Source organism: Liolophura sinensis, chromosome 6, assembly GCF_032854445.1.
Source record: "Liolophura sinensis isolate JHLJ2023 chromosome 6, CUHK_Ljap_v2, whole genome shotgun sequence".
In the NCBI taxonomy this organism is placed as follows: domain Eukaryota; kingdom Metazoa; phylum Mollusca; class Polyplacophora; order Chitonida; family Chitonidae; genus Liolophura; species Liolophura sinensis.
In genome coordinates, this window is record NC_088300.1 from 34,302,211 (window position 1) to 34,326,957 (window position 24,747).

The 24,747-nt window shown below is 39.5% G+C and overlaps 1 protein-coding gene across 1 annotated transcript in view; it reads left to right on the forward strand.

The window, feature by feature from the left end:
• Positions 1-18,982, forward strand: part of LOC135468610 (transcription factor SOX-5-like) — a 117,767-nt gene extending 98,785 nt beyond the window's left edge. Inside the window, exons 5-10 of the mRNA XM_064746952.1 lie at positions 14,887-15,506; positions 16,377-16,569; positions 16,909-17,079; positions 17,309-17,414; positions 17,819-17,961; positions 18,358-18,982. Coding sequence (XP_064603022.1) covers positions 14,887-15,506; positions 16,377-16,569; positions 16,909-17,079; positions 17,309-17,414; positions 17,819-17,961; positions 18,358-18,614 — 1,490 coding nt within the window. The 3' untranslated portion in view covers positions 18,615-18,982. The remainder of the gene's footprint in view (positions 1-14,886; positions 15,507-16,376; positions 16,570-16,908; positions 17,080-17,308; positions 17,415-17,818; positions 17,962-18,357) is intronic.
• The last annotated feature ends 5,765 nt before the right edge of the window (positions 18,983-24,747 follow it).

A 24,747-nucleotide genomic window follows, 5' to 3' on the forward strand; every position in this document is an offset into this window, starting at 1 on the left:
TCTTTCTTACATTGTACATGAACTTTTTCCATGACAGATCCATGAAGAATTATCTCGAATTGCTTTTCTCATTTGCACTGGATTTAGTTGTTGCAGTCTTGTAAGAATCGTTTGTCTTGGATTTCGTGCAAACACCTGAGCGTCAGATAGGTGACTTTGGCTATCATCATTAAGTATCCTGCTTCAATCAACTGGCAAGACTGATGTCTTTTCCATTTGTTTCACTATCTTGAGAAGGGAATGGTCTCAAGGACTTGCTTACCTCTTGACTGACCCGGGCTACCCCACTCCCCCATCTTTGCTCTTTCTTCACCCATTCTATTCCCGAGTCTGACAGACTCACTCACAGATGCTAACTTATAAACAGCATACATAATGGCAGGATATCACCCCAAGGTATAAACTTTCTTTTGTTACACTGCACCTATAACCACCGCACAACTGGTGCCTGGTTGCAAGGCAAGAGAAACTAATCATGCTACACTAAATACAACAGGCAACATTTCATCTCTGACACGTGGCCTTTGTAGTTCACCCTTTGAGTGGTACACCATAAAATGTGTTCCTTTAGGCACTCGTTGTAAAAGCAGACTTTAAAAGTCCCAGCATCCTGTACAAAAGAAAAGCAGGCCATCATTGCCTCCAAACAGATAATGGAGTGGCCATCTTGAAACGCACCATAATGTAAAGGTCTGTAGACTGACCCGTATAACAATAGATGATGGTGGAAAGTGTGACGGCCATTAGCCACTTTGGGGAGTTTTCACTTCAAGCAATTGGCCTTTGATTCCTTAATCGTGCCTTAATTTGAGCTATGATGAAGTGAGTCAGTAACGGAATTTGGGGATAGTCAGTGAATACAAAAACAACGGAGATGTGTTGACTTAGCTGTGAAGACACTTAGTGAAAGTTTAATGGCAGCACAATGTGGTCTCTATCTGCCTGCAGATGTGGAAATTGAGTTCCTCGCCATGTGGTTTTGGTTTTTGTCCTTCTCTGATTTCTGCCATCCTGTTGTTTGGGTGTCAGATTCGCCCCAGCCTATTGTATAGGTTTCTGACAGCTCTGTGTACCGAAATGCAATAAGCCTTTCTGTCTGCGCTTTGTCTTCCAGTCCTGCGTCAGCCTCATGGCTGGCATTGCTGCCTTTGTCTGAACCCCTTGTCATCGGCACCTGTATCTGGCTGCTGATGGAGACTCTGTTTATCCTGTCTCTTCTGCTAGCTTTCTCCAAGCCTCAAAGCTGTTTGTAGGAAAGACCCCCATGGGCCTGCTACTCCATCCCCCTGGCTCCCAGACACCCCCTTTGGCCATCTTTAACCAATCAGTGCCATGCTAAGCTTACACATGTAACAGTGTAAACACATCTCACCTCTGCCTTACACTGTCTTCTGTCTTACACAATGTACACTATTGAGTAATGTTTGACCTTCAGCCACTGACCTCTGGCCTAGGTAATGTTCCATATACATTGGTGTACAGCTGTATTTATATACATTTGTATTGATTACATAGTGTATGGGCCAGTGTTCTGTACAGTCAGAGTGATCTGTCAGTGTCATAGTGGAGCGGCTGTAGAAAGAAAACCTGCATCATGTAAACTATCCCCAAAAACCTTGAGTAATTCTTCTAAAATTTTATCCACCAAGGTCTCCTCTCCACTAGCCTTACAGTCTGCTTGTATTTTATTTTTTGTTGATTTTTTGTGGTAAGATCACACTCTGGTTTAGTTCTGTGATAATCTGGACAGACCATATTATGTAAATTATTTCAGTAGTGTTTCTACTTTTTCAAATAGAAGGAAGAAAGTTACTCAAGTTTTTAATTCTCAGATTTGTTCAGAGGCTTATTATTTTGACTGTGATATAGACAGACTTTCAGTCAACAGGTTTCTGCCAGATGACCATGCACCTGCTAAAATTACATTTGGTATGAACTCTTAAATACATGTAGTTTGCAATACAGACAAGGTGGATACATTTGTCTGTGCTTCTTAACCTCACTGTATTAATTTCTTTGTGTTTTCGTAATGGTTGTATTAGCTAATATTATGTCAGATCTACATTTTGCAGTGATTGTGGCTATGAAGGTTGTAGAAATCATGGCTTTTGCTGTGATGATTGCAGTTGTGAGGTTTGTAGTGATTTTAGTGATGATGGTTGTAGAAATCATGGCTTTTGCTGTGATGATTGCAGTTGTGAGGTTTGTAGTGATTTTAGTGATGATGGTTGTAGAAATCATGGCTTATGCTGTGATGATTGCAGTTGTGAGGTTTTTGTAGTGATTTTAGTGATGATGGTTGTAGAAAATCATGGCTTTTGCTGTGATGATTGCAGTTGTGAGGTTTGTAGTGATTTTAGTGATGATTGTTAGAGCATTATGATCACTTTAAGGAATAAGGCATTTGTGTTATCTCTGAAATCTGCCCAAAGGAAAACGCGTAAACAAATGGATTTATTCACTGGAAAAATAAAACTGGCTTTTCCTGAAAGAAAGACATTAATGGACAGCTAATTATAAAAGTGCCAAACATGAAGGGGGTGGGGGAAGAGGGGAACGAGTTGTTGTTTTAGTAAAAAGCTTTTGATAATGATAAGGGGTAGGCCATTGGCTAAGGGCAGTGATTTACTTATCATGTTGATGTATCGACCCATATTATCAGGCCAGTGAAAATGATATAAGACAGGATCTGATAGTTCAGCAGAGCCTTTTTTAGGGGAGGGGTGGGGGTGACTGTGTTAGCCTTTTCTGAGGGATCGCACCAACTGTTCAACTCAGCCAACCACAGGGGCTTTTTGATCTGTGGGAGAAAATTAAATCCACTGACCCCAGTTTTATTCCTCATCAGAGACGGCACAGAAAATTGAATCACCATGTGCTGTTTGGGACGGGGTGTTGTTTCATCGAGACAGGGGATACAGTGCCATCTTTCCATGAAGATAAGAATAAAGCAGCTCTTTTATCTCCCTCCTCTGCTTAACTCTGCAGAACCTCTCCCTCAACCCTTTTGGCAAAGTCTGCCGCCAGATTTTGTATATTAACTAAACAGGCTTTACAGATAATAAGATCCTTCTGTTTTGAGTTAACATTATTTTGGCATTTTTATCCATCGGAAGATCTGATGTCATAACTTTGAAGAAGTTCTGCCATATTTGTTACCCCCTAGTGGGGCCTGTTTTCATTTATCAACGGGTTTGCCTGTCTCCGTTGTTTGTGTTGGTGCTGTAGTAGCAGAATTAACATCACATCCCACAGTTGGTTTTGTTTATGCCCCAGTCACATTCGGGCGCTCCTCTTGTATTAATTGTAGCTTTATAACCCACTCTTAGTCAGTTCCCGGGCCCTGGGCTGATAAAAGACCTATGCAGGTTAAGATTTGGTTTACAGGAAGTACACTTTTTTCTCTTTATGTTGCACCAGCTCACTTTCTACTGAGCAGATATTCTTAAGATCCTTGGCATAAAACTTTGACATAAAAGTTGGAATTCTTCAGTTCTGTTAGAGGCCCTTTGTGAGCCTATATCACTGATGTAAATGAACTGAAATTGGTGATAAATAAAAGTAGCCTGCTCTTGTTGATGTATTAAACATGCTTACTGGGTCCTCTGTTAATGAGGTAGGCCTTTTACCTTTAGAAGTTAATTGTGTTCAAGGCAATTTATTATTAAACACTGAACATCCGTCTCAAACTCGTGTAAACTTTGCTAGTTGTCTTGTGAAATGCTGACTCAGCTTCTTGATCACAGATCAAGTATAGTTCTTCTGCAAAACCTTAATAAATACTCACAAAGTTCCATTTAGTAAAGGGTAATTTGCATGACCTGAACATCAGAACTATACACATATGCTTGAAAAAAAAAAAAAGAACACAAATCTTTGAAGACGGGATCGGTCCTCCGTGGCTCAGTCCGTTAGTTTGCTAGTGCAGCGTAATGACCCAGGAGTCTCTCACCAATGCGGTCGCTGTGAGTTCAAGTCCAGCTCATGCTGGCTTCCTCTCCGGCCGTATGTGGGAAAGTCTGCCATCAACCTGCGGATGGTCGTGGGTTTCCCCCAGGCTCTGCCCGGTTTCCCGCCACCATAATGATGGCCGTCATCGTTTAAATGAAATATTTTTGAGTACGGCGTAAAACACCAATCAAATAAATAAATAAATAAATCTTTGAAGACACATAAATTCACTGAATAGTTAAGAAATAAGCTGTTCCAAAACCGTTTTTGAGATAAAACTTGTCAGGTTTCATGCCTGACATCATTGGACACTTGTGTGACTTTCTTGGCCTTAAGGATTTTAGGCACCAGGAAGGCTTAACCCTGTTCCCAAGGCTTGATTAGATTCCCAACACTCTCAGATTGTACTGTGGCAGGTACGAGGTAGCCAAAAAAGGTAGTTGGGTGACAGACTGGAAGAATGTGCCAGATTAGCTGCTGAGGGAATGAGTAATTGTTACTAGGGTTTGCTGTTGATATACTTGTAGGAGAGGTCAAGTTGGAAGTCCATGGCAGGGATATATCAACTGCCTGGGCCCTTATCTTATCTCCCTTACACTGTCTTTTACTTAATTTGCCGAAAGTTTTACCCACTACTGTCCTCCATGTTTATGTGAGTGAAAGTGGCCCGCTAAATTCCACCTGGACATGTGCAAAAAAATGTGAAAGGAAATTTATGTTCTGTTAAGTCGCCTTTTCCTCAATAGCTCACAATAAGTCAAGAATTTGCTGTTCCTTTGTTGTTCTCCTTATCTGTTGTCTTGAGTTTAAGTGTAAATAAAAGTCAAACACATGTAATGCCACACTTGGTGGTATGTCTGGTAGTCCTGAAATGCACTTGTAGAACTATTGGTGTTTGGACACATGGCATTCTAAATAAAGTACTTGCACAAGTATGCATAGAAATGCACTTTTAAAAACTTTCAATGCAATTAAATGCTTGTATATTTCTAAACATTTTACATTTGTACTTCAATCTTCGTCTAACTACACCTGTCACACAGAATGAAGGGGTCAACATTTAGTAATATTAATTGCAGGTTTGTTGAAAGAATGGATATGCATTTTTCCAAAAAAACTGTTTTGTTACAACTTAACTGAAGATTTTAGCTTTTCCTTATCATAGAATATATAGTTTCCAAAATATTCTTGTTTGGCCAATTGATTTACATCGGTTAGTTTGATCAGTTAGTAGGTAATTCGATAGATGTGATAAAAATAACATATGCCCAGGATATTTGTGCACTTAGATCTACAGTATTGTCTGTGAAGTTCATGCAATCTCATACTGGTAAATGTAGCATGACACACATGTACATATTACCTGGAACATATTGTCAACTTGAGGTCAACTAACAATAGTATATATAGTGGGACATAGTTCATTGTGGATGCACTGCTGGGGATCAGTACAGTATTGTGGTCATTGTTTCACCAGGTGAGCTTGCCATCATAGATTTACCTGGCCAGGTAATTAGCCCTTATCTTTGTCACTGGCCAGCAGTTTCCCTTTGAGGGCTGGGGAAAGACTAGGATCACAACAGCTGTGTTTGTCTCTTCAGTTCAGATTGTCTAGCAATTTATTGACATGTCCTGACTACACAGAGGACAGATTGGATGTGGCGTAGGTCAGCTAATTGATAGGTATTGTTGTGATTATCTAGATTCCATCCGAGCTCCAGCATTGTTCTTGCCTCATGGAATGCCCCAGACACACCACAGGGGATTAGTCCCACCATTGAGGGGGGTCGAGATTACAACCTTTTTCTTGATGTGTGTGGGTGCACAGAAGAGATCACAAAATAATAAACTGACCTGCAAACAATGCCAGGCAACCAACAAAGCTGCGCAAGAATGCGAGATCTGAACATTTAAGACAAACAGAACCACACTGTAATCAGCTGTTGTCCGGGCGAGGAGGCTCTCAATATTCCCTCAGAAAACAGTACATGCTGTGAATGAGGAAATAAACTTTGTGTGGGGGGCAAAAGTTGCTTGCTCCAAACAAAGGGAAGAAAGACAAAGGCTGTTTGAGTGATGTGGATTTTGGTGTCAGAAGTGGGATACATAATCCATTGTGAGGGCTTGGGGAAGATTGCATCTCAATCTGGGGGACATGTGTATAGGCTAATTTAAACTGGGAGTGTGAAAGCGCACAGCTGTCTACTGCCACATATTGTTTAGTTCATCCTTCCTCTTCCCCCCACCTTCACCCAACTGTCATAAAGACCAGCTGTACTTAACCCAGCAGCCCTATTGTCTTTCTTAAACTTAGCCTCAAACCACTTTAGTGTTGTCTTATCTGTCTGGATGACTGTTTACAAGGCCCCTGTAGGCATGTTGATATGTTCCAAACTGTTAAATCAGAAGACCAAAAAACATTGACTTCACCATTGTTCTTATTCTGATTATCTTTTTTCAAAGGTCCAGTAGTCATATTTTTTGATTTTGTGCAGGCTGAGTAAACTGTTCAGTAAAGGTTGAACTGGGTGAATATTCACTAGATGGAGAAGGTTTAAAAAACTGTTTATAATAATTGTGCCAGAAAATATGAAAAGAATTTTTGATTTACCATAAATCTTACCACAAACTTGTTTATTTTCATGATTTATTTAAAATTATTTCAGAACAGTTTTTTTGGAAGGTAGAGCAAAACCTCTTGACTAGCCATTGCTAACAGTTTTTGGAAGGTAGAGCTAAATCTTTTGACTAGCCATTAAATTATAAGCTTTTAATGTGCCATTTTTTATATCATAATGGCAGCTGTTTCAAGAGATGTGAGATGAAGTTGTGTTAATTTCCATTTTAAATGGGAAACTTGTTAGATTCCATGATGTGTGTTTTTGATGTGTGTTCTTAACACATTGAATTACACATGTTTTCTGTTGGCATTGAAACAAGAGCCTCTTGAGATTGGAGTGACAATCAACACAGAGACAATACCACTTAATTACCCATCCACTCAGGGTTTATCAGAGCTCTGGGGTTTTAATGTGTGTTTATGGAGTAAGGATTAGATTGGACCCCTGCCACACTGTACAGGCTGATAAGTTAAATGAACAGTGTGTAGCAGAACAGAGTCATTTGTGAATTTGTTCCTCATACTTAAAGTTGTGAGTAAGAATGACAAGCTGTCTTAGATATGAGCAAGTGAAGGTACACATGTAGGTAAGTGGCTGGATTTTTTAAGCACAATTTGTGTTAAAACATCAAAATGTTAAAATTGTTTCAGGTTAAAGTATTGCTTATTTGTCAGTGCGAGGTGCCAAAGTTAGCATGCCAAGGGATTTTTGAACATGGCAGTTTTTGCAGATAAGTGGTTTGGCATGTGGACTGAAATGCCAGTATAATTGAGCTGATACCTCCATTTATTCTGTTAACAATAATATATCCCACTTATTTAAGGTCTTCTGTATAATGGGTGACAAAAAACACATGACGGAAAGAATAGTTTTCCTTCGGCTGCAGAAGTATGCCTTTGCAACTGCATTTTTCCATTTCTTTGCACTTTCTTGAATTCCAAAACCTCCAGTTCAGAAATATTCTCCCTTGTGCCCTGGAACGTCTGCTGAGTGATGCCTGGGTCTGTTTTTACCGAATGTAAAGTCGAGTTCACCAGTTAAGAAGGGTGTTTCCTTGTTCATTATGGTCGACTTTGTGTTGGCATTCCAACACTTACGACTGATGACGAGCCAGCTTTTCTCTCCTCCTCTTTCTATTCTCTGACTCGCTTTCATAATTTTTCTGCAGCCGTTTTTGTGCGTCCTCTGCTTTTCCTTTTCGCGGAGCTGTTCCAAACAGATCTGCTTGCATGGGTGCAATTATATTGTAGCGGGCTTGACAGGGAACCAGCGAGGCCTACGGTGAATCAGTTGTTAGGGAACAGAGGGACGTTTCACACATTCTTTGTCTTGGCTGATGGGAGAAGCTTGTCTGCTTCCCCCGGGCCACCACCCCACATCCCATTAGACTTGTTGAACTGCTGGAGTAGCATCCAGGAGTCTGTGGTTAGACCACCATAGCTAAACACCCACTATAGCGCTCCTACACCACCGGATATTGAAATTATTTTTTCTCACCAGCTCTTTTTACACAAGGTCACAGCTCTCTCCGCAAATGAGAATGTTTAACGAGCATTAGCGGATAGTTCTGCTGAGGCGGGGCCGCTGTTGTAACGTACAAACAATGTAGCTCGAACTCCCTCTGAGGGATTATTGATATATTAATGAGACAGTTGTCAGTGTATATATAGAAACAGCCCCGAGTAGGGCCATTTGCGATTTAAATAGCGTCAGACTTACTCACCTCTGTTCAAAGTCACAAATATTTTTGGTAAAATGGTATGGAATGCTAATTATTGCACCTATACTCTTTGATGTCATTGATGACCTGTGTAGAACAAGAGACCAGGTTATATTCAGACCACCAGGATAGTGTCCATCATCAGCTGTCATTGTCTGAATGTAATGGTGTATGGAGATTTTCACTGCTGATTGATAGAATAGAATACCTGTCAATAAACATAGGCAGGTACATTTTACCTTCCCAGTTTTTCTTTATGGAAGTGGAATTAGTGGGAAAAGGCCAGTAAATGATTTTCATTTACCAGTAAACACTATTTTATGTATTTGTTGTATATATTTGCTACAGTTGTTAATTAAGCTTTTAGACAAAGATGTCGATTTTTGGTCAGGGTCATTAGCCTGAATTGTTTTGATCTTCGTTACACTGCCTGGTAACATTGCCTGTCCATTTATGCATCAATTAAACTCTTCTCACAATTTTTGTATGAGAAGAAAAGAGGTTAAAGGTTAAAAAGAAGTAAAGATGAATAATACTCTCCATGAAGATGCTTTTATTTCTAAATAGACTCGTCTAAAACTTAAACCTTTGGAATTAGCTGGATATACATCTAGTTAAAAGTAATTCAGGTCTGACTATGAAGGCTCAGAGGTCAAGGAATTTCAAAGGTTAAACATCCATTTCAGCGACAAGTCCGTTGCACCTGGGCATACAAGTGTGATGCAAACAACTGGGTACAAAGCAGGTTATTGTCACTGACTTAACCCTCCTGTTCGGGCAGTCTAAGGCTTGTGGTAGCGCTCTCTGTCGGAGGAGGGGGGCAGGGGGGGATACCCCATGTTAGGTTTTCTGGCCGGAATCGTTTGAAGGTTGAGCTGGTTAGATGTGACGGGGTTTAGTCCCCTACGTGACTTCCTTTGCGGCGAACCCTGGGCCTAAGACCATCGGCTAAATCTCAACCCCCTTGCCAAAATTTAATGGCTGGGTAAGGATTGTAAGGGGGCTCAGTTGAACCAAATCGCTACACTGGGGCATCCCCACGTCTGTTTAACATTTCTTGAGAATTGATGGTATTTTCACTCAATTAACCTATTCTTCTTTATCTACATGCACTGTTTTTCATTTCTCCTTCAATTTTTTTTCTCTGCTTTTTTTTTTTTTGTGTGTGTGTTTCTCTGGTAAACTTTAGTTTCTCTCACGCTTTTTAAGGGGGGCCCTACGCTGAAGTAGAATGTCTTATTTTCTTGTGTCAATCCCACTGAGGTGAGCCCCTGTTTCGAGGATTAACTTATGCGTGTTAAGACTAGTTGTGGTGGATTTTGTTCACCCCTGCTTCTGTGACCCTAAGCTAGGATGGTGACATTAGTGGGGATAGCTTGAACCTGGAGGCTGGTCATATGTCAACCCAGGGGTAGAATCGTGGGCTCGTTCTGGTCAAATCTTGTCATGGGAAGTGGCAAAACGGCAACAACAGTCCAGACAACAAGGAACTGGAAAGAATGAGACGAAACAGGAATTAAGATGGAGTCACAATACAGGGTACGATTTGGCTGGTGTTTTGCCAGACTGTTGACTGCAGAAGTTCACAGAGTGCCAGGTTTTGTAACGTGAGAATGTATCACAGCTTATTTGATTAACCTAAATCAAAATTACTAGAGACAATCAAAGTAACAGATGTAGTTTACTATACCCTTTATTTTGAGCCAGACTACCAAAGGCCTTTGTCTCTCAAGGTTTTAGCTTTCCGTGGTCGTCATTTGGGTTAAGTAATAGAAAAATGGTCGAGTCAACTCATGGTACCTGTTAACTTCATCATGTGATGGGGTTAGTGCCCTTCATAGATCTATGTAAGAGGACTTTAAATCAAGCACAGTATTTTTGGTGGGAGTTGTGTCTGCCCCGTTTCGAAATAGCTCCAGCTAAGAGGACCTTTTGAAACTGGATAGCCTGGATTAAAATTCCCGTGATTTGAAAACCATAGATTTGGAGGGGATCGGTATAATAATGTCTGTTGTAATAATGTCAGCTGAAATCAACTTCCAGTTAAAAAGACGGAGCTGGTCTGATAAAAAGACTAGAAGCAGAAAACTAATGTTGGAATTAGCTTGTCATTTCTGTGGCAGGAAAATATTTGCTGAAGGACCTTTGAACTCACTGGGTAATGTTGAGCCAAATTAGTACCCACTGACAGTTATTTCAGCCCCTTATTGTAAACTTACAGATGCTCTCAGCTTACCCTGGGTAGTAAAGGTTGCATGCCAGGGGTCTCAGGATTTGCTTTTGTTTTGATACAGGAGCGAAAGGACTTGACTAAGGCAATTCCTTGGTGTGATGTGGGGGGGTGAAGGGTCCGCGCAAGAATTTTGCATGTAGTACTAGAGTCAAACTGCTGGGCCCTGTATCTTTTTCTGTAAAAAAAGTTTTCAAGAATATTCAGCCAAGAATGTGCAGAGTGGAAATAGTGAAAGCTCCCCCCCCCCATCCCCTCCATATATGGTGTGATGGGGATTCAGAAGGGGATGTGCCTATCAGGCACTGGCTGGGGAAAAGAGGTTGGGTGTCAAGGAGTTTAATGGCACACACACATTCACACAAACCTCACAGAGCACACTGCCTGTTGTTAAGGCCCCAAACCACAGCTGGTGGCTTTTGACTGAATGAAAACAATATGTAGGTAAGAAGAGAGCATTGGTATTCCCAAGAAAATAGCCGATCATTAAAGCCTGCCATATCTAAATATGGACACAAAGGCTCCCAGGGAGCTAGGATGGATAAGTCAAGCCATTCTTATTTACAAGGGCTTGATCCTCACAACATATTGTTGTAGTTTAGAAGATAGTTTAGCCAGCCACTCCATGCCCCTCTCTCTGGAGGTATCCCCTCTCACCCCGGACCCCCCACCCCCATTCAGTCAAACCAAGGCATATTAAGACAAGAAGATCTCCACCTCTATACAACATGTGGCATCACTTGGCTACTTTTGTTGCTTCTCCCAAAGGGGAAATTTATGACAGGGGCAGAGCTAGAGAGTAAATAAGTAGCTGAAGTGTAACCCATCGCCTGAGCATTAACCCTAATGATATATGTCAGGCCTGGACAGCCAGTGACCAGATGTGAAGAGTAGACAAAGAGTTTCAGATTGGTCATAATCATTTGGAAACAGAGGGGAACAAGGGGGTTAAATTCTTTCAGATGTGGCCTGGTCAGATTGACTTCTGGCACATTGCTTACTGCTGACAGTGACTGTAGGTGTTCCAAATGTTGCTCTAGTACTAATAAAGCTGACGAAGTTGCTTATTTAATGGTTAGACTGCAAACGGTTTTGAATTTTTAATTCATAAATTATGGTTAAAATTTTTTTGCTGCAGTATTAGGTAACACTAATACCAATGATACTGTTAGGACAGTGATGTTTTGAGTCACTGGTTATTTTAATGTCATAATGATCTGTATTTAATAAAACTTTAGTTCAAAATGCTTTTGAAAATTTGGGGGGGATTATTTTTATGTTTCATGTGACAAGTTTTCTTAGAGATTCACAGCAGGAGCCGCTTGACAAATGATGGAATACTCCTGGTGAAATTAACCTTACACGTGCTGAATAAAGACGGCGTTTAAATTTGCTGCTATTCATCCATTCTTCAGCATTTGACAGATCTGTGATGGATTCCTTCTCAGTTCACATTCATTATATTAAATGGTATCAATCAACCATCACAGAGAAAATGTCGTTCATCAAAATTTAGAGACAAATGTGCTCTTTAACAAATGAATTAAAACATTTGAAACTTTGTCCGCTTTGTTCAGCTTTCATTCTCCCATTTCAAATTTGCTCAATTGTTTTTATAGTGGTTTATTGTATATTTACAATTTTACAAGATACACCATTTTTAAATTGTTAAAAACTAAGGCTCCATGTTTAGAAATTGAAAGTACTTTTTTTTTTCATTATTCTAATTAGAATTGAAACAGTGTTTTTATATGCTTGTAAACATGTTATATTCAGACAGAGTTACATTATTCATAAAAATTATTCCTTTATTTCACATGTCTCAGTTTCATTTCACCTACTACTATGGGTCTATAACAAGTTGTCAGTGTTCATGGAACTCTCTGTGTGTTTGCGTTGGATGGGTGAGATTTACTGTGGGGGAAATTAAGTGTAAATCTGCCTAATGGAGGAGTAGATACTGATGGTATAAATACACAGTAGTCTTACAGTGAGGATCGTGTTCTGTAACACAGAGAACTGGCAGACAACTACCCACTATCTGCCCATCTGGATGACCTTACAATTTGGTCACCATCTGTGAAGCACCGATAGTTGAGCACCAAGCGCTGTCATTCTATCAAAACCTTCTTTTTTTTCTCTCTCTCTCTCCATCTCTCAGATTTTCCCTTCTCTTTCCTCCATTTGCGCCGATTATAAACAAAATCCTTGCTTGCTTTGTATACATTAGCCGGCTCTGATATTGTAAGGAATAACTGTTAGCAAAATGGACTGGTTCACATGTACTCGGGAAGCATCGGGTTGCGTATGATGCAGGTACTGTTGGGGGCGGAATCAGCACTTGAGTAAAGCAACTTGTGTTTTACACTTCGAGTCTCTGTCGATAAAAGTTTAGTACATTTTATTCCAAGATTGTGGCGTTTTGTGTTGCATTTTCAAACCACATTGTGTTTATTATTGAAGTGCGGTAAACTTTTCGTAATAGCTAAGATAGTCCGTCTCTTGCAGGCACTTTTTAACTTATTAGTATGCTACTTTTGAATGGAAATGACTTAAGCAACCTTGCCGTATTCCTTTAATTACTTCATAAGACAGAAATTTCAGGGGCAGAAAACCCTTTGAGGACCCTCCATCACCCTTTCCCCACCCCATTGCTTTTTGTGGACTGGGCCTTCTTGCCTTAACACTCCCAGATAGCTAGAAGACAGGATTGTAATATCATATTGCCAATCTATATGCATATTAACAGTTATCAGAGGGCATTAAACTGTAGGATAGCCTTAACTAATGTGTTCTGTCAAGGGGTGAACCCCTCTCTTAGCCACAAGATGGGTCACTCCTGGGGCGATAAGACTGGACCAGGCCTCAGGCTATCAGCCCCCTGGACATTGGCACTTAACGGCCCAACCCTCAATCCACAGAAGGCTAGCCCAAAACAAGAAAACTCATACACACAAGTATATCTTTATCACATCTCATATCTGTTTTCCTGTTTTTTGGAAATGCTTGGTCTCTGTACAGAATAGGTGGTCCATCTGGAAATTTCTTGTATTCAAAAGCAGTGGAATCTTGAGTGTAGGTCTGTCCAGTGTTCTGTTAAGAATATTTTTGGGATACAGCAGACACTGTGAATTGTCCCATCAGATCTGATAGTCTGATAGTTTTGAAAGTCAGTTGTCTGAAAAAAATACTTCCATTTATTATTTTGTAATTTTGTATGCAAGTACAAAAATCAGGCATTAATTTGGGTTTGTGTCTTATGCATATAAGTTTTGCATATAATGATTTTCTGGGTTCTGGCTGGTTATTGGTTGCTTTGCAATAACTGCTTCAAATATGACTCAGTATTGTTTAATTTTATGTAACCATTTATTTTTTGGTTCTTCACATCAAGTTCACAAAAGCAGCAGACACCAGGCATAAGTTTTGCATATTTACCATAAATATATAGATATAAATTTGTTTGAATTCTCTCAATTGGAATGTGATGAAAGTTAATTTTGAACAATCACACTTTACATCCTTACTTCAGACCTGAAACTCAAAGGTTGTCTGTGTTAGACATCTTTACCCAAGCTGACAGTGACATCAAGTCTGAATAAGTCAATCCTCAAGATCAGACCATTAGTTTATTTGTTTTTCTGTTTCTATGTGTAAATCTTAGCATTACAGTGTTTTTAAGGGATTTGTGGGACTCAGGAATACAGAGAAGTTTGTGTGTCTTACTCTGGTCTAATATTAAGAAAAACATTTACCAAAGCAATTTGATAGGGCTGTGGAAGCTTGGCAGTTGTGAGTTGATGGGGTTTATTCTGCTGAGAACCATACATGTTGATTCTATGATTGGCTAGAAAATAAACGGAAAACACAGCCGCTTGTTACTGTTGACTATAAGCTTAATATTGTTGACTGAACCTTATTTCGTTCACACTCTTGTTTCTTTTTGTATATAGATGGTAGTATTTAGTAACTTTTGGGTGGTACAGAGAGTGATTTCGCAGACAGGATTGTGTTGTTTAGATAGAACATTGAAGCATTGTGTGGGTTACAACACTCGAGTCAACAAATTAAAACCTGGTTATTTTCACGGTAGTCTATGCTCAAGCATTTTTCATATTTAATTTTTACCCCATTAAGCCGATAGATTTGTCACAGAACTCATTTTAACATTATCAGCTCACAGTTCTGATAACAGGATATGTTTTCCTTGGTTTAGCAGTCTCTGACGTAGAATAACTCTTTAAAAACTTGTTGTTGTGTACTAATGGTGTTAACTTAGTAATGTTTATGCAGAATATGTGCAGAGCAGCATGTGGCTTCACCTGTTAAAATTCACCAGCTTTGTTTTTTTGTTGTTGTTGCAGTTTCTCCAGCTGTGATTAGCCAATTAGGTGCTTCCTCTCCGGCTGCCTCTCCCAAGGCCGGTGACGCCCAGCCAAGGTCATCGCCCCAACTCCCTACCTCACCGTATTCCCAGATGTCCCCCAAGTCTCTACCTTCACCAAACCCTCGGCAACTCAGCCCCCACATGAGCACCACAAGTCATATGCCTCCCATGGCCTGGTCGCCGGCAAACTTTCCCGCCAGCCTCGCCGAGATGCCACTGAACCTCACAAAGCCAAAAATGATGGAAGGACGCAGCCACCATCATCACCACATAGGCGACGATTCAACCAGCGGTGGTTCCTCTCGCAGAGGCGGCAACGTGGTCTCACCACCTCCGGCCCACAGCAACCATCTCCGTAAAAGCAGCAACCCAGCACCTGCCACCCCGGATGTGCCCACCCTTCTCGCCAATCGTCCCTTCCCCTTGCCCCCGTACATTGCTAACCCCTATGTGGGCCTGGCCAATCATGTTCACACGACCATGGGGATGCCCCTCCCAGGCGGCCTTTCACCCCAAGGTCAAAGTCTGAACGGCACATCGCCTCATTTACAAGGTCTCAACGGAAAGTCACTTCATTCACCCAATGACAAAATGCAGGTAAATGTTCACTTGATTGCAACATTTTTATCTCCCATGTTATAAATGTTTTGCAGCACACTGTAATAACCCAGGAATCTCTCACCAATGCGGTCAATGTGAGTACAAGTCCAGCTCATGCTGCCTTCCTCTCCGGCCATAAGTGGGAAGGTCTTTCAGCAACCTGTGTATGGTCGTGGGTTTTCCATGGGCTCTGCCCGGTTTCCTCCCACCATAATGCTGGCCGCCGTCATGAAATATTCTTGAGTACGGCGTAAAACACAAATCAAGTAAATAAATGAATAAATCAATAAATGTTTTGAAGATAACATTTTGGCATAATTAATCTCTTTACCTGAGATCAGCTGTTAAAAGCAAGGGAGACTACTCCATATAATCTTCATGCCTCAAGCCTCTACAGCTGTGTCGTAATATATTTACATCAGAGTTTATGACCAGTTGAAGGCAGTGGTCATAGGTTTTCCCAGGGCTCTGCTTGGTTTCCTCCCACCATTACTGTCGTACAAGTGAAATATTCTTGAGTACAGTATAAAACAGCAGTTAAATAAATATAAAAATTCTTAAAATAAAGACCATTTGTCTTCCACCAGTATGGATTGCATACCTTTTTGTCACATGCCTGACTGTTCGTCAGAAACTTGCAAAAGGTTTTTTGGGGTTTAGCTGGACACTCCAGTTTCTTCTGTAAAACTGACTGCCATCTCAATAAGTGAATAGCATTAACAGCAGCCATATAAATAAACATGCCAATAAGAGTGTTCCCTTTTCAACGGTAATGCTAAAATTACCCTGCAGATTTAAGAAATTTATGATAGTCCTTTACCTGAGAAACCTAACTTGACTAATTTGATGATATTATCCATCAATCAGGAGACTCTGGTTCAGGAAGTGCTTGCCCGTCAGCTCAGCGTAGCCCAGTCTCTGCCCAACCCCATCTTCCCAATGCACATGCCCATCTACGCCGCCCCAGCCACCAGTCTCCCCTCCCTCGCTCAAATGTCGGCCGTCAAGGAGTCGCTGAGCAACGAGGACAGTCAGAACAGCTATGTACAGCACCTACAGAGTAAGCGCAAACATCATCCTTGTGTCATCATTCTCAGAGAGATAATTTGTTGTGTATTTTGGATGATAATTTGTTGATGTTCAGTGTAGGGTAGTAATTTTGTGAGTTACCTTTGTTGGGTGGTAGAGGGGAAATTTTTTGGCCATTCTTCATTTCTTAGGTTTTCTTTGTTGAGTGTTAGGGAAAGCAGTATATTGGCCACTAATTCTGCAAGTCAAATTTAAACTGGTTAATTGTATCAGTGCTTACAAATAGGGGATAAAATGTTTGTTTATAATTGTTATATTCAGTTTTGATGTGGAACAAAGCTGTAACAAAAACTGTTCTTATATTCAACAGGTAAAATGTTTGGTGCAAAGATCATCAGATCTCACAAGGACAAACAAGAGCCTGGTAGACCTCACATTAAACGACCAATGAATGCCTTCATGGTGTGGGCGCGGGAAGAAAGGCGAAAAATCCTCAAAGCCTGCCCAGATATGCACAACTCAAATATCAGCAAAATTCTTGGTAAGTTTTTCCAAATGCATTCACATTTTTGGGGGGATTATACCTTAGTTTAAGACTTCCTTCAACCATGAAGTCGACCGTTGTTGCATTAAGCAAAAATGTTTCAGTACAAAGTTAAAGGCCAATCAAATAAAATGTAATGGAGTTTTACCCAATGGATCAGGGTTCTTTCCCAAAACTGAAAACGGATCACAAATTCACGAAAATTGTATTGTTTTTCCATCCATAGGTGCAAAATGGAAGGCCATGACAAATGCAGAGAAACAGCCTTACTACGAAGAGCAGTCCCGACTGAGCAAACTCCACATGCAGAAACACCCAGACTATCGCTACAGGTAAATGTCAGCCTATGCCTGGGTTATATTGTTAACCATTTGAAAGTTTCATCTGTTGAATGGCGAATAACCTAATTTTTCTAAATTATCATTTTTCTCCTTTCTAGAGAAGTGCCTGCTAAGTACAGATCTTTGCATTTAATATTTATGCAGGCTGTTCGAACTAGTTTTTGTATATGTGTAATGATTTGTCCTCACATAATTTGGTTTAAGTTGTAATGAAGAGCTTTCATTTCACTTTTAAAAAGAACAGCAGTAATTATGTGCAATATGGGGTATGCCCTTGTCTGCAGTCCATGAAATGAGTGGATCAAGGGGGATAACTCTATGTCATGCATGAGGCTGTATTGAAGTTCACAGTGAAATAAATTCTGTTGTTGTGTATTTGCCTTGTGCCGGCCCAGACCCAGGCCCAAGAGGACTTGTATCGTTGATGGGAAGAAGTTACGGATCTCCGAATACAAGCAGCTGATGAGGAACCGCAGACAAGATGTCCGCCGGGTGTGGTACGGGGAATCAGGGACGACATATGTGGAGGGACTTATAGGTGAGGAAAAGTGCTGTCTGCTGGCTGAAAATGTTTGTCTCTCTCATCTCAAATATTTTTGTTGAAGTTCATTAACATGCAAACTTAAGACTCACATACTTCAGACATAGGTCTGGAGCTGATCCCACAAGAAGATTTTTTTTACGAAATTTAAAAACTCAGCATAATACGCATTTTTTTGACCCAGAATTCCAAGTATAATGCTTTCCAAGTGTTCGTATTTTAACATGTGAATATAAATGTTTAAGTCTCATTTCAAATTCCGACTTAATCCAAACTTAGCATTGATGAATTTGATTCCTGGGAATTGAAAACTTTGACAGAATGTATGTGCGGGAGTCATTGAGCATTTGTGTGATGTTTGTATGATGTTTGTATGATGTTTGCTTTTCCAAGGTGAATCCCAGAGTGGCGGTTTTGACCCCTCCCAGCTTCTCCATCCAGGAAGCACCTCCAGCGGCCGATCTCCTTCACCTGCGAGCCTGGACCAGAATGAGGCTTCCTCTTACGATGGAGAAAAAAGTATGGACGTGGACGGCAGCAATGATGTGAATGATGCCGGTTCCACTGATGGCAGTTTAGACGACTCCTACATGAACAGTTCAGACATTAACTCCAGTGTCAGTGTAGCAGAAACGGTTACTCCCTCTTAGTTTCCTCTTCATGCCGACACCAGGTGGTGCTTTCTCGCATTTACAGCATTTTCTTCCTATACTATGAGATGGAAAAAGAGCATCCTGAGGAAGGATTTTTCGTAAAGTAAACATGAAGAAAGAGAAACAAGAAAAGAGGGAAGTTCATTTGTTTGTTATTCTTTCTTTCCTTTGTCATTTTTCAGAACTTTCGTGAATACATTGTACAGGTCACATGTTGAAATGAACCCACCATTTTATACTGCGTTGGTGCTAGGTACAGCTGATGTAATGGTAGAGGCAGCCGAGAAATTGAAAACACTAGTTATTTACACTTGGAGGAGACTTGAGTTCAGTCAGTCCTGCCACAAATTAGCAATAATAGTATGAGAAGATGAAATGTCCTCAGAATTTTTGTCCCCATTTTTATCCATTTTTTTTTTTTTTTTATAGATGATATATTGGTATATATTTCGTACATTTTACAAATTTTTCATTTTTTGACATTCGCTAACCCTAGTGTTGGTGAGCAGGCCATTGTAGATATGATATTATGCAGAAATCTAATCTTATCCAGATAACCCATGCTATAGTTGCCTTTCATATATATACATATATATATACTCCACTTTTGTAGACAAGGCTGTTGTCGTCAACTACGACAATCGTTTGCTTTTGTAATATAGGCGCCTAACTGCTTGGACATCCCCAGGATTTTGACTGGCTAATTCTGAACCAGAATGTGCCTGGGAAGTGTCTGTTTAATCAGACCCTGCCTTTGACTGGGGGCAAAGGTGATGAGAAATTGCGTATGCGGCCATAAACACATTGGACATAATTACTATACATGTAAAACGAAGCCTGAGTGGCTGAGCACTGAACAGCTGTCTGCCAATCAGAGCCAGTGTACCAGACAAGAAGAAATATGATTGGCCATAATACTCACTCATAATGTTGGGGAGTGAAAACTAACCAGACATTTCATTGGTTACATTATGACCTTGCTTGACCTATCACAGAGCTTTACCTAAAGCTTACTGGATTAAATCCTATGTATACTTAGTATGCTGTAAACAGTGCTGCCATTTTGACACATCACTGAGTTGTCAGTGATACACTGGTTCTATATCGTATAATATGTTATGAATGATAATAATAATAATAATAATATTATGTGATAGAAAGCATTGTTATGTTTTCTGTTTTAGTTCTATATGCATGTGGTAAAGAGTTTTGCATCGTTTTATGTTTCTTTTTGACGTTGTACAAGTACAGAAGTAATGAATAAGTTAATTTTGGCCTTCATCTGTGCCATTATAATAATTGTTTTACCCCTTTATCACCCCTACATGTACTTGTAATTAGTGGTAGCTTCCATGTGTAGAGATGGTCCGTGCCATATTGTGGTGGAAGGGGTGTGATAGGAGGTAAAGAAATGTTTGTCTGGCAGATTAATTCTGAAGATTGTTAATCTACATCACATACATGTACAGTGTGTAATTGCCTAAAATGGCTTCATGAATGCAACTTGTTCTGTGTGTGTGTGTGTGTGTTTTTGTTTTTTTCTTTTTTTATTTGTTTTTTTTTTAAACAGTTTCTGTCTATATGTGTCATCTTGTTTGCCTTAATTTAAGAAGGGATTTGGTGGGGGAAAATTAACAGTGCTTTCAAAAATGACAATGAATGTGTTCAGTATACAAAATGACCAACTCAATATAATTTTTGCTTTGATCCCCACCCCCCCCCCCCCCCCCCCCCGCCATTCCCTGCAAAAAACGTACTTTTCAGGGTACGTTTGACTTTACATTTTAAATTTATGAGAATCCCACCTTTCTCTTAAATCTGTAAAAATTCTGACATAAATTTGTGATCCTACATTTTATTGCTCCAAACAGGTCATTCTTCTGAAAATAATGTGTCTACATTTCCAGAATATTTAACCACCTTCTATATTTTGTTTGTTTTCTTAATTTATCTATTTTAAGTTTTGCAAGGTGCAACTAATAAGGGTCATCAATCTCTGTCTCTCTTTTTTTTTTTTTTTTTTGGTTTTTAATTTTTTTTTTTTTTTGTAATTTCTTGTTTTCAAAATGAAGAACCATGACAAACCCACACCCGAATATCAAAGTCCATATTTCGCTGCATTCTTTTTAACATTTATTGCTCAATTTTTTCACGGTCTCTTATTTATGTTATCATGTTAATATTAAAAGTTAATTGTTGTGGTCTACGCATTTTGATCATGCCAATCATATAGTGTGAACGAAACATTTGTCATCTTATGTTATTTTATGTTTAATTTTATTGAGGAAAATGATGCACAGGCAAGTAGTGTAGTGGTGTTGAAATGAGAATAATATTAAATGACATTTTGTTTTTTTTTTTTTGGTTCATTTTGTGGGTATTTTAAGAGTATTTTTGTTGCCATGGTTATTAGTTACAGGATTGTCTTATTTTTTCTTTGTCACGCGCTCACATTCAGTTTTGTCCCAGTGTATCAAGACTTGAGAGCTAGAGTTATGTCCCCTTGTCTGTTTCCAGTGACCTGAATTCAAGTTATTGCCTACCCATCCTGATGGCGAATATCAGGGCCGGACCATCAAAAATGGCGTGGTTTGCGCATTTTTGTGGATAGATTTTTTTTTTGTTGTGTATTTTTTTTCCAATATGTTGGTGTGACTTAATTAATGCTGTATTTTTATGATTTCTTTCATTTTAAGATAATCTTTCAACCACTTTTCACCTCCTTTCTAGTTTTCAGTTGACGTGGCCGTAATGGCTGAACCCACTCCAATGTTAATGTCAAACACAAAGGGCATAATTAATACCTCTTTTATAACTGCATTTTCATTGTGTTCCTACATATTGTAATCATTTAGTTTCTCATTATCGTAGCTCAGCTTTTGGTTTTTTTCCTTACAAAGCTCAAAAAAAAAAGCTCTTACAGAGGTCAGCTTTATTTCAGATTTCGTTCAAACAGATCAGTCAGTATGGACACTTTCATATTTAAGTTTTGCTCAGCATGTATAGTAGGCAAGGTAATGAAGTGAAGCTATGTGCATGCTTTCATTTGTTTTCTTTGCATTGCATTGCCTGAATCAAGCAGTTACAGGAGGTACAGCATCTATGTTTCATAATGCAGTCAGTTCATCTGTACTCTGTCGTCATAAAGTTACCAGCTATTTTGAGTCCACAAGACACTGACACCAGCCTTTTGAATCATTTATTGTTCACAACTTGATTTGCATAAGCTACAATTATGAATTCGAACTGTACTGTTCTGTGTATTTCAATTGTGCGGGTATCATTTACAAAATAAAATTTGTCGCCCATGTATGGGCTTGTTTTTTCTCCTGTGTTAAACAATTCGACTGTTGTGTTTGGAAATGTATACAACTAAGTTCTGGTTAACTGGTTTTTATGCTAAATGGACCAACTTTATTTGATTGTTATGAAAGAGTGCATGTTTAGTGTTTATTCTATAGAGATTTTCTCCATTCTAGAGTTTCCATTTTTCTCTGTATAATCTACACAGCCTGAAAGAGCATTCTGCATATGTTTAGGAAATTCACTCCAATTGGTTGGTCTTTCAGCTTTATAGCCAATCATAAAGGCCCTTGTATGCAAGGCTATGTAAACTGTCAAATGAAAACTTAGCAAATGAAAACAGTTGTTACATCTCACTATCTGTAATCAGATGGTTTAGTCAGAAAACATAGCTCTTGTACTTAGACAAGTTAGTTCCCATTTTGTCATTACCATAAGGTTAATGATTGTGTTTGTTTGTTTTTTGGGGGTTTTTTTAAATTAACATGGCCTTTACGCTGTTGGCTCTTATTTCACGAGCCATCCGTTTATAACACAGGGTCTTTTATCGGAATGAGTCAGTCGACAGCTATGCATAATGCTACAACACCAGTGTCTTGTTGTCAAAACACACTCCTGTTACGGAAGCTAACCCTTCGTCTTCAAACAATTTGTTTTTCCTCCACTCGCACCTTGTAACATATCGCCGTTTTTCATAATACGTCTGCTCATGAACTTCATTCGACAGTGGCATTGAGACCTTTTTGGAATGGAACACACTTGTTTAAAATCATCATTGTCTGTCCTATTGGAGATTTTGGGCAGGCCCTTTTTTGTATACCATTGTACGTAAATGCGTTTATGGTTGTATGAGTGTACTGCGCCGTGTCTGCGAGCCTGGTGAAAATCACGCCAGCCTGGCATCTCTCATCAAGGACTGCTCCTGATCAGAGCTCCGTATTATGTGATAGATTAAAAGAAATAAAATACATAGATGACTGGAAAAAAGGCACCTCTTCACTTGTTATTTTTACATGCCTATGTGTACGGGAAACTGTTTAATGGCCAAGTGGTATAAATTGCTCCGCTGGATACTACCCAGCCTTTAATGGCAAGGTCAGGTGTTTGAATCCAGCCGCTATAGGGAATCGCATATGGCTTTACCTTGGGAATTTATACACCATTGTTTGATTGTTAAAAGCTACCGTTAAAATAAGTAAAAATATTACTCCGTTAAGCCAAATGCGTTGAGCTTCTTACCTGGGTCATAAAGATGGATTCAATGGCTATTACATATGAGGTATTTGTTCATTCCAAGCCTCGTGCACAGGATCTCTGGTATTTCTCCAGCTTAGTGTCAGTCACCAACAGCGCTCTGGTTTCCTGCAATCATGTGAAAAACATCACGCGATGTTAAACAGCAATTGAGTATGGCGTAAAACAGCAATTAAACAAATAAATAAACAAACATAGTTGAATTCATCCGTCCCTAGATCAGCTTTGACTCTGCCTTCTAACAGCAGAGACCAAAACACGACGACAGAGCTCGTGTGCATATCCTATCATGAGGCTTGAGATTCAACAGGAATCGGTCATGCACAAGAATTTAAAGGCGAAAATTTTAGTATTTCCGATACTCAGGTACTCCTGATACTCTCCACAAAAGGGTGTAGACCATGAACTTTTGGGTCAGTTATTAATGGGTTTACTATCTGGTGTCTTTGGTATAGTGTTCCAGTGAGGCATCACTACATTAACAGGATCACAGTATACTCCAATATTCTTGGCGCATTGTTACAAATGTTAATTAGTATATAACTGTAGGAGAATTGCACCAATACAAATGCTTCGACTGTAGGAGAATGGCAGTAACACCTGGGCCCATATTTATCAAGCAGCTTAAAGACTGCCCGTCGTCGTATAAGTGAAACATACTTGAGTACGACGTTAAACGCCCGGTCAAATAAATAAATAAATTAACTGTATGATAATAATAATATAACGTTAATCCACCTAACCAGCTCATAATAGTATACCAATGACGACAGATCCGTGACTTTGAGAACGGTTAGCCTGTTTGAAAGACCTAGGTTCATTGGTTTGGGTTTGTACCCCAAATAGTGTCGTCCGGTTACATACAGTACGATGTGCAGTGGTGTCCCCAGAGCTCTTCCCGGTTTATTTTAATGATGATGCTTACATTCTAGTTTCAGGCATGAAAGACGCCATATAGGGAAGATTTTTAGCAAATTTTATACCAGCCTCGTCTATGCATGTGTTACTGTTCAAAATCGCTGATGAAGTTTCAAAAATGTATAAAGCCGGTCGCATTATAACTTTTTCAGACTTTGGAATCATTGTAACATTATAAATAGTAAATGTACTGAACTGAAATAATTTGGGTTATTTTTGCTAAATACAAAAAATTTGATATGATTAGTTAATATAAATTTGGTATAGCTTCTTTAAACGCTGGTACTGCTGTCAAAATGCAGGCCGTTTCTAAAGGCCATTTTAGCATCTTCCGTAGCACAGTCGACAGTGGGTGATAAGCTTTTAGATAAAGAAGCAATAGTCGATTGCTACAACAGACTTACCGTGCATTATATCCGAACGAAATTTGTTAATTCGATACCGGTTTTAACTTTTATTCAACTGATTTACGTTCACTTCATATTGTTGAAACATTCAATGTGATAAATGAAGTGATTTCAGACTTATTTTGGGAGTGTTGGGCTGAAAAATAGCCAAAAATATTATACAGGTATAAATAGTTCTTGACTCCCAACAAATGTGAGGAAAGCAGGTCGATTGCACGGTTTTTGAAGAAAGTGTGTACATACTAGCA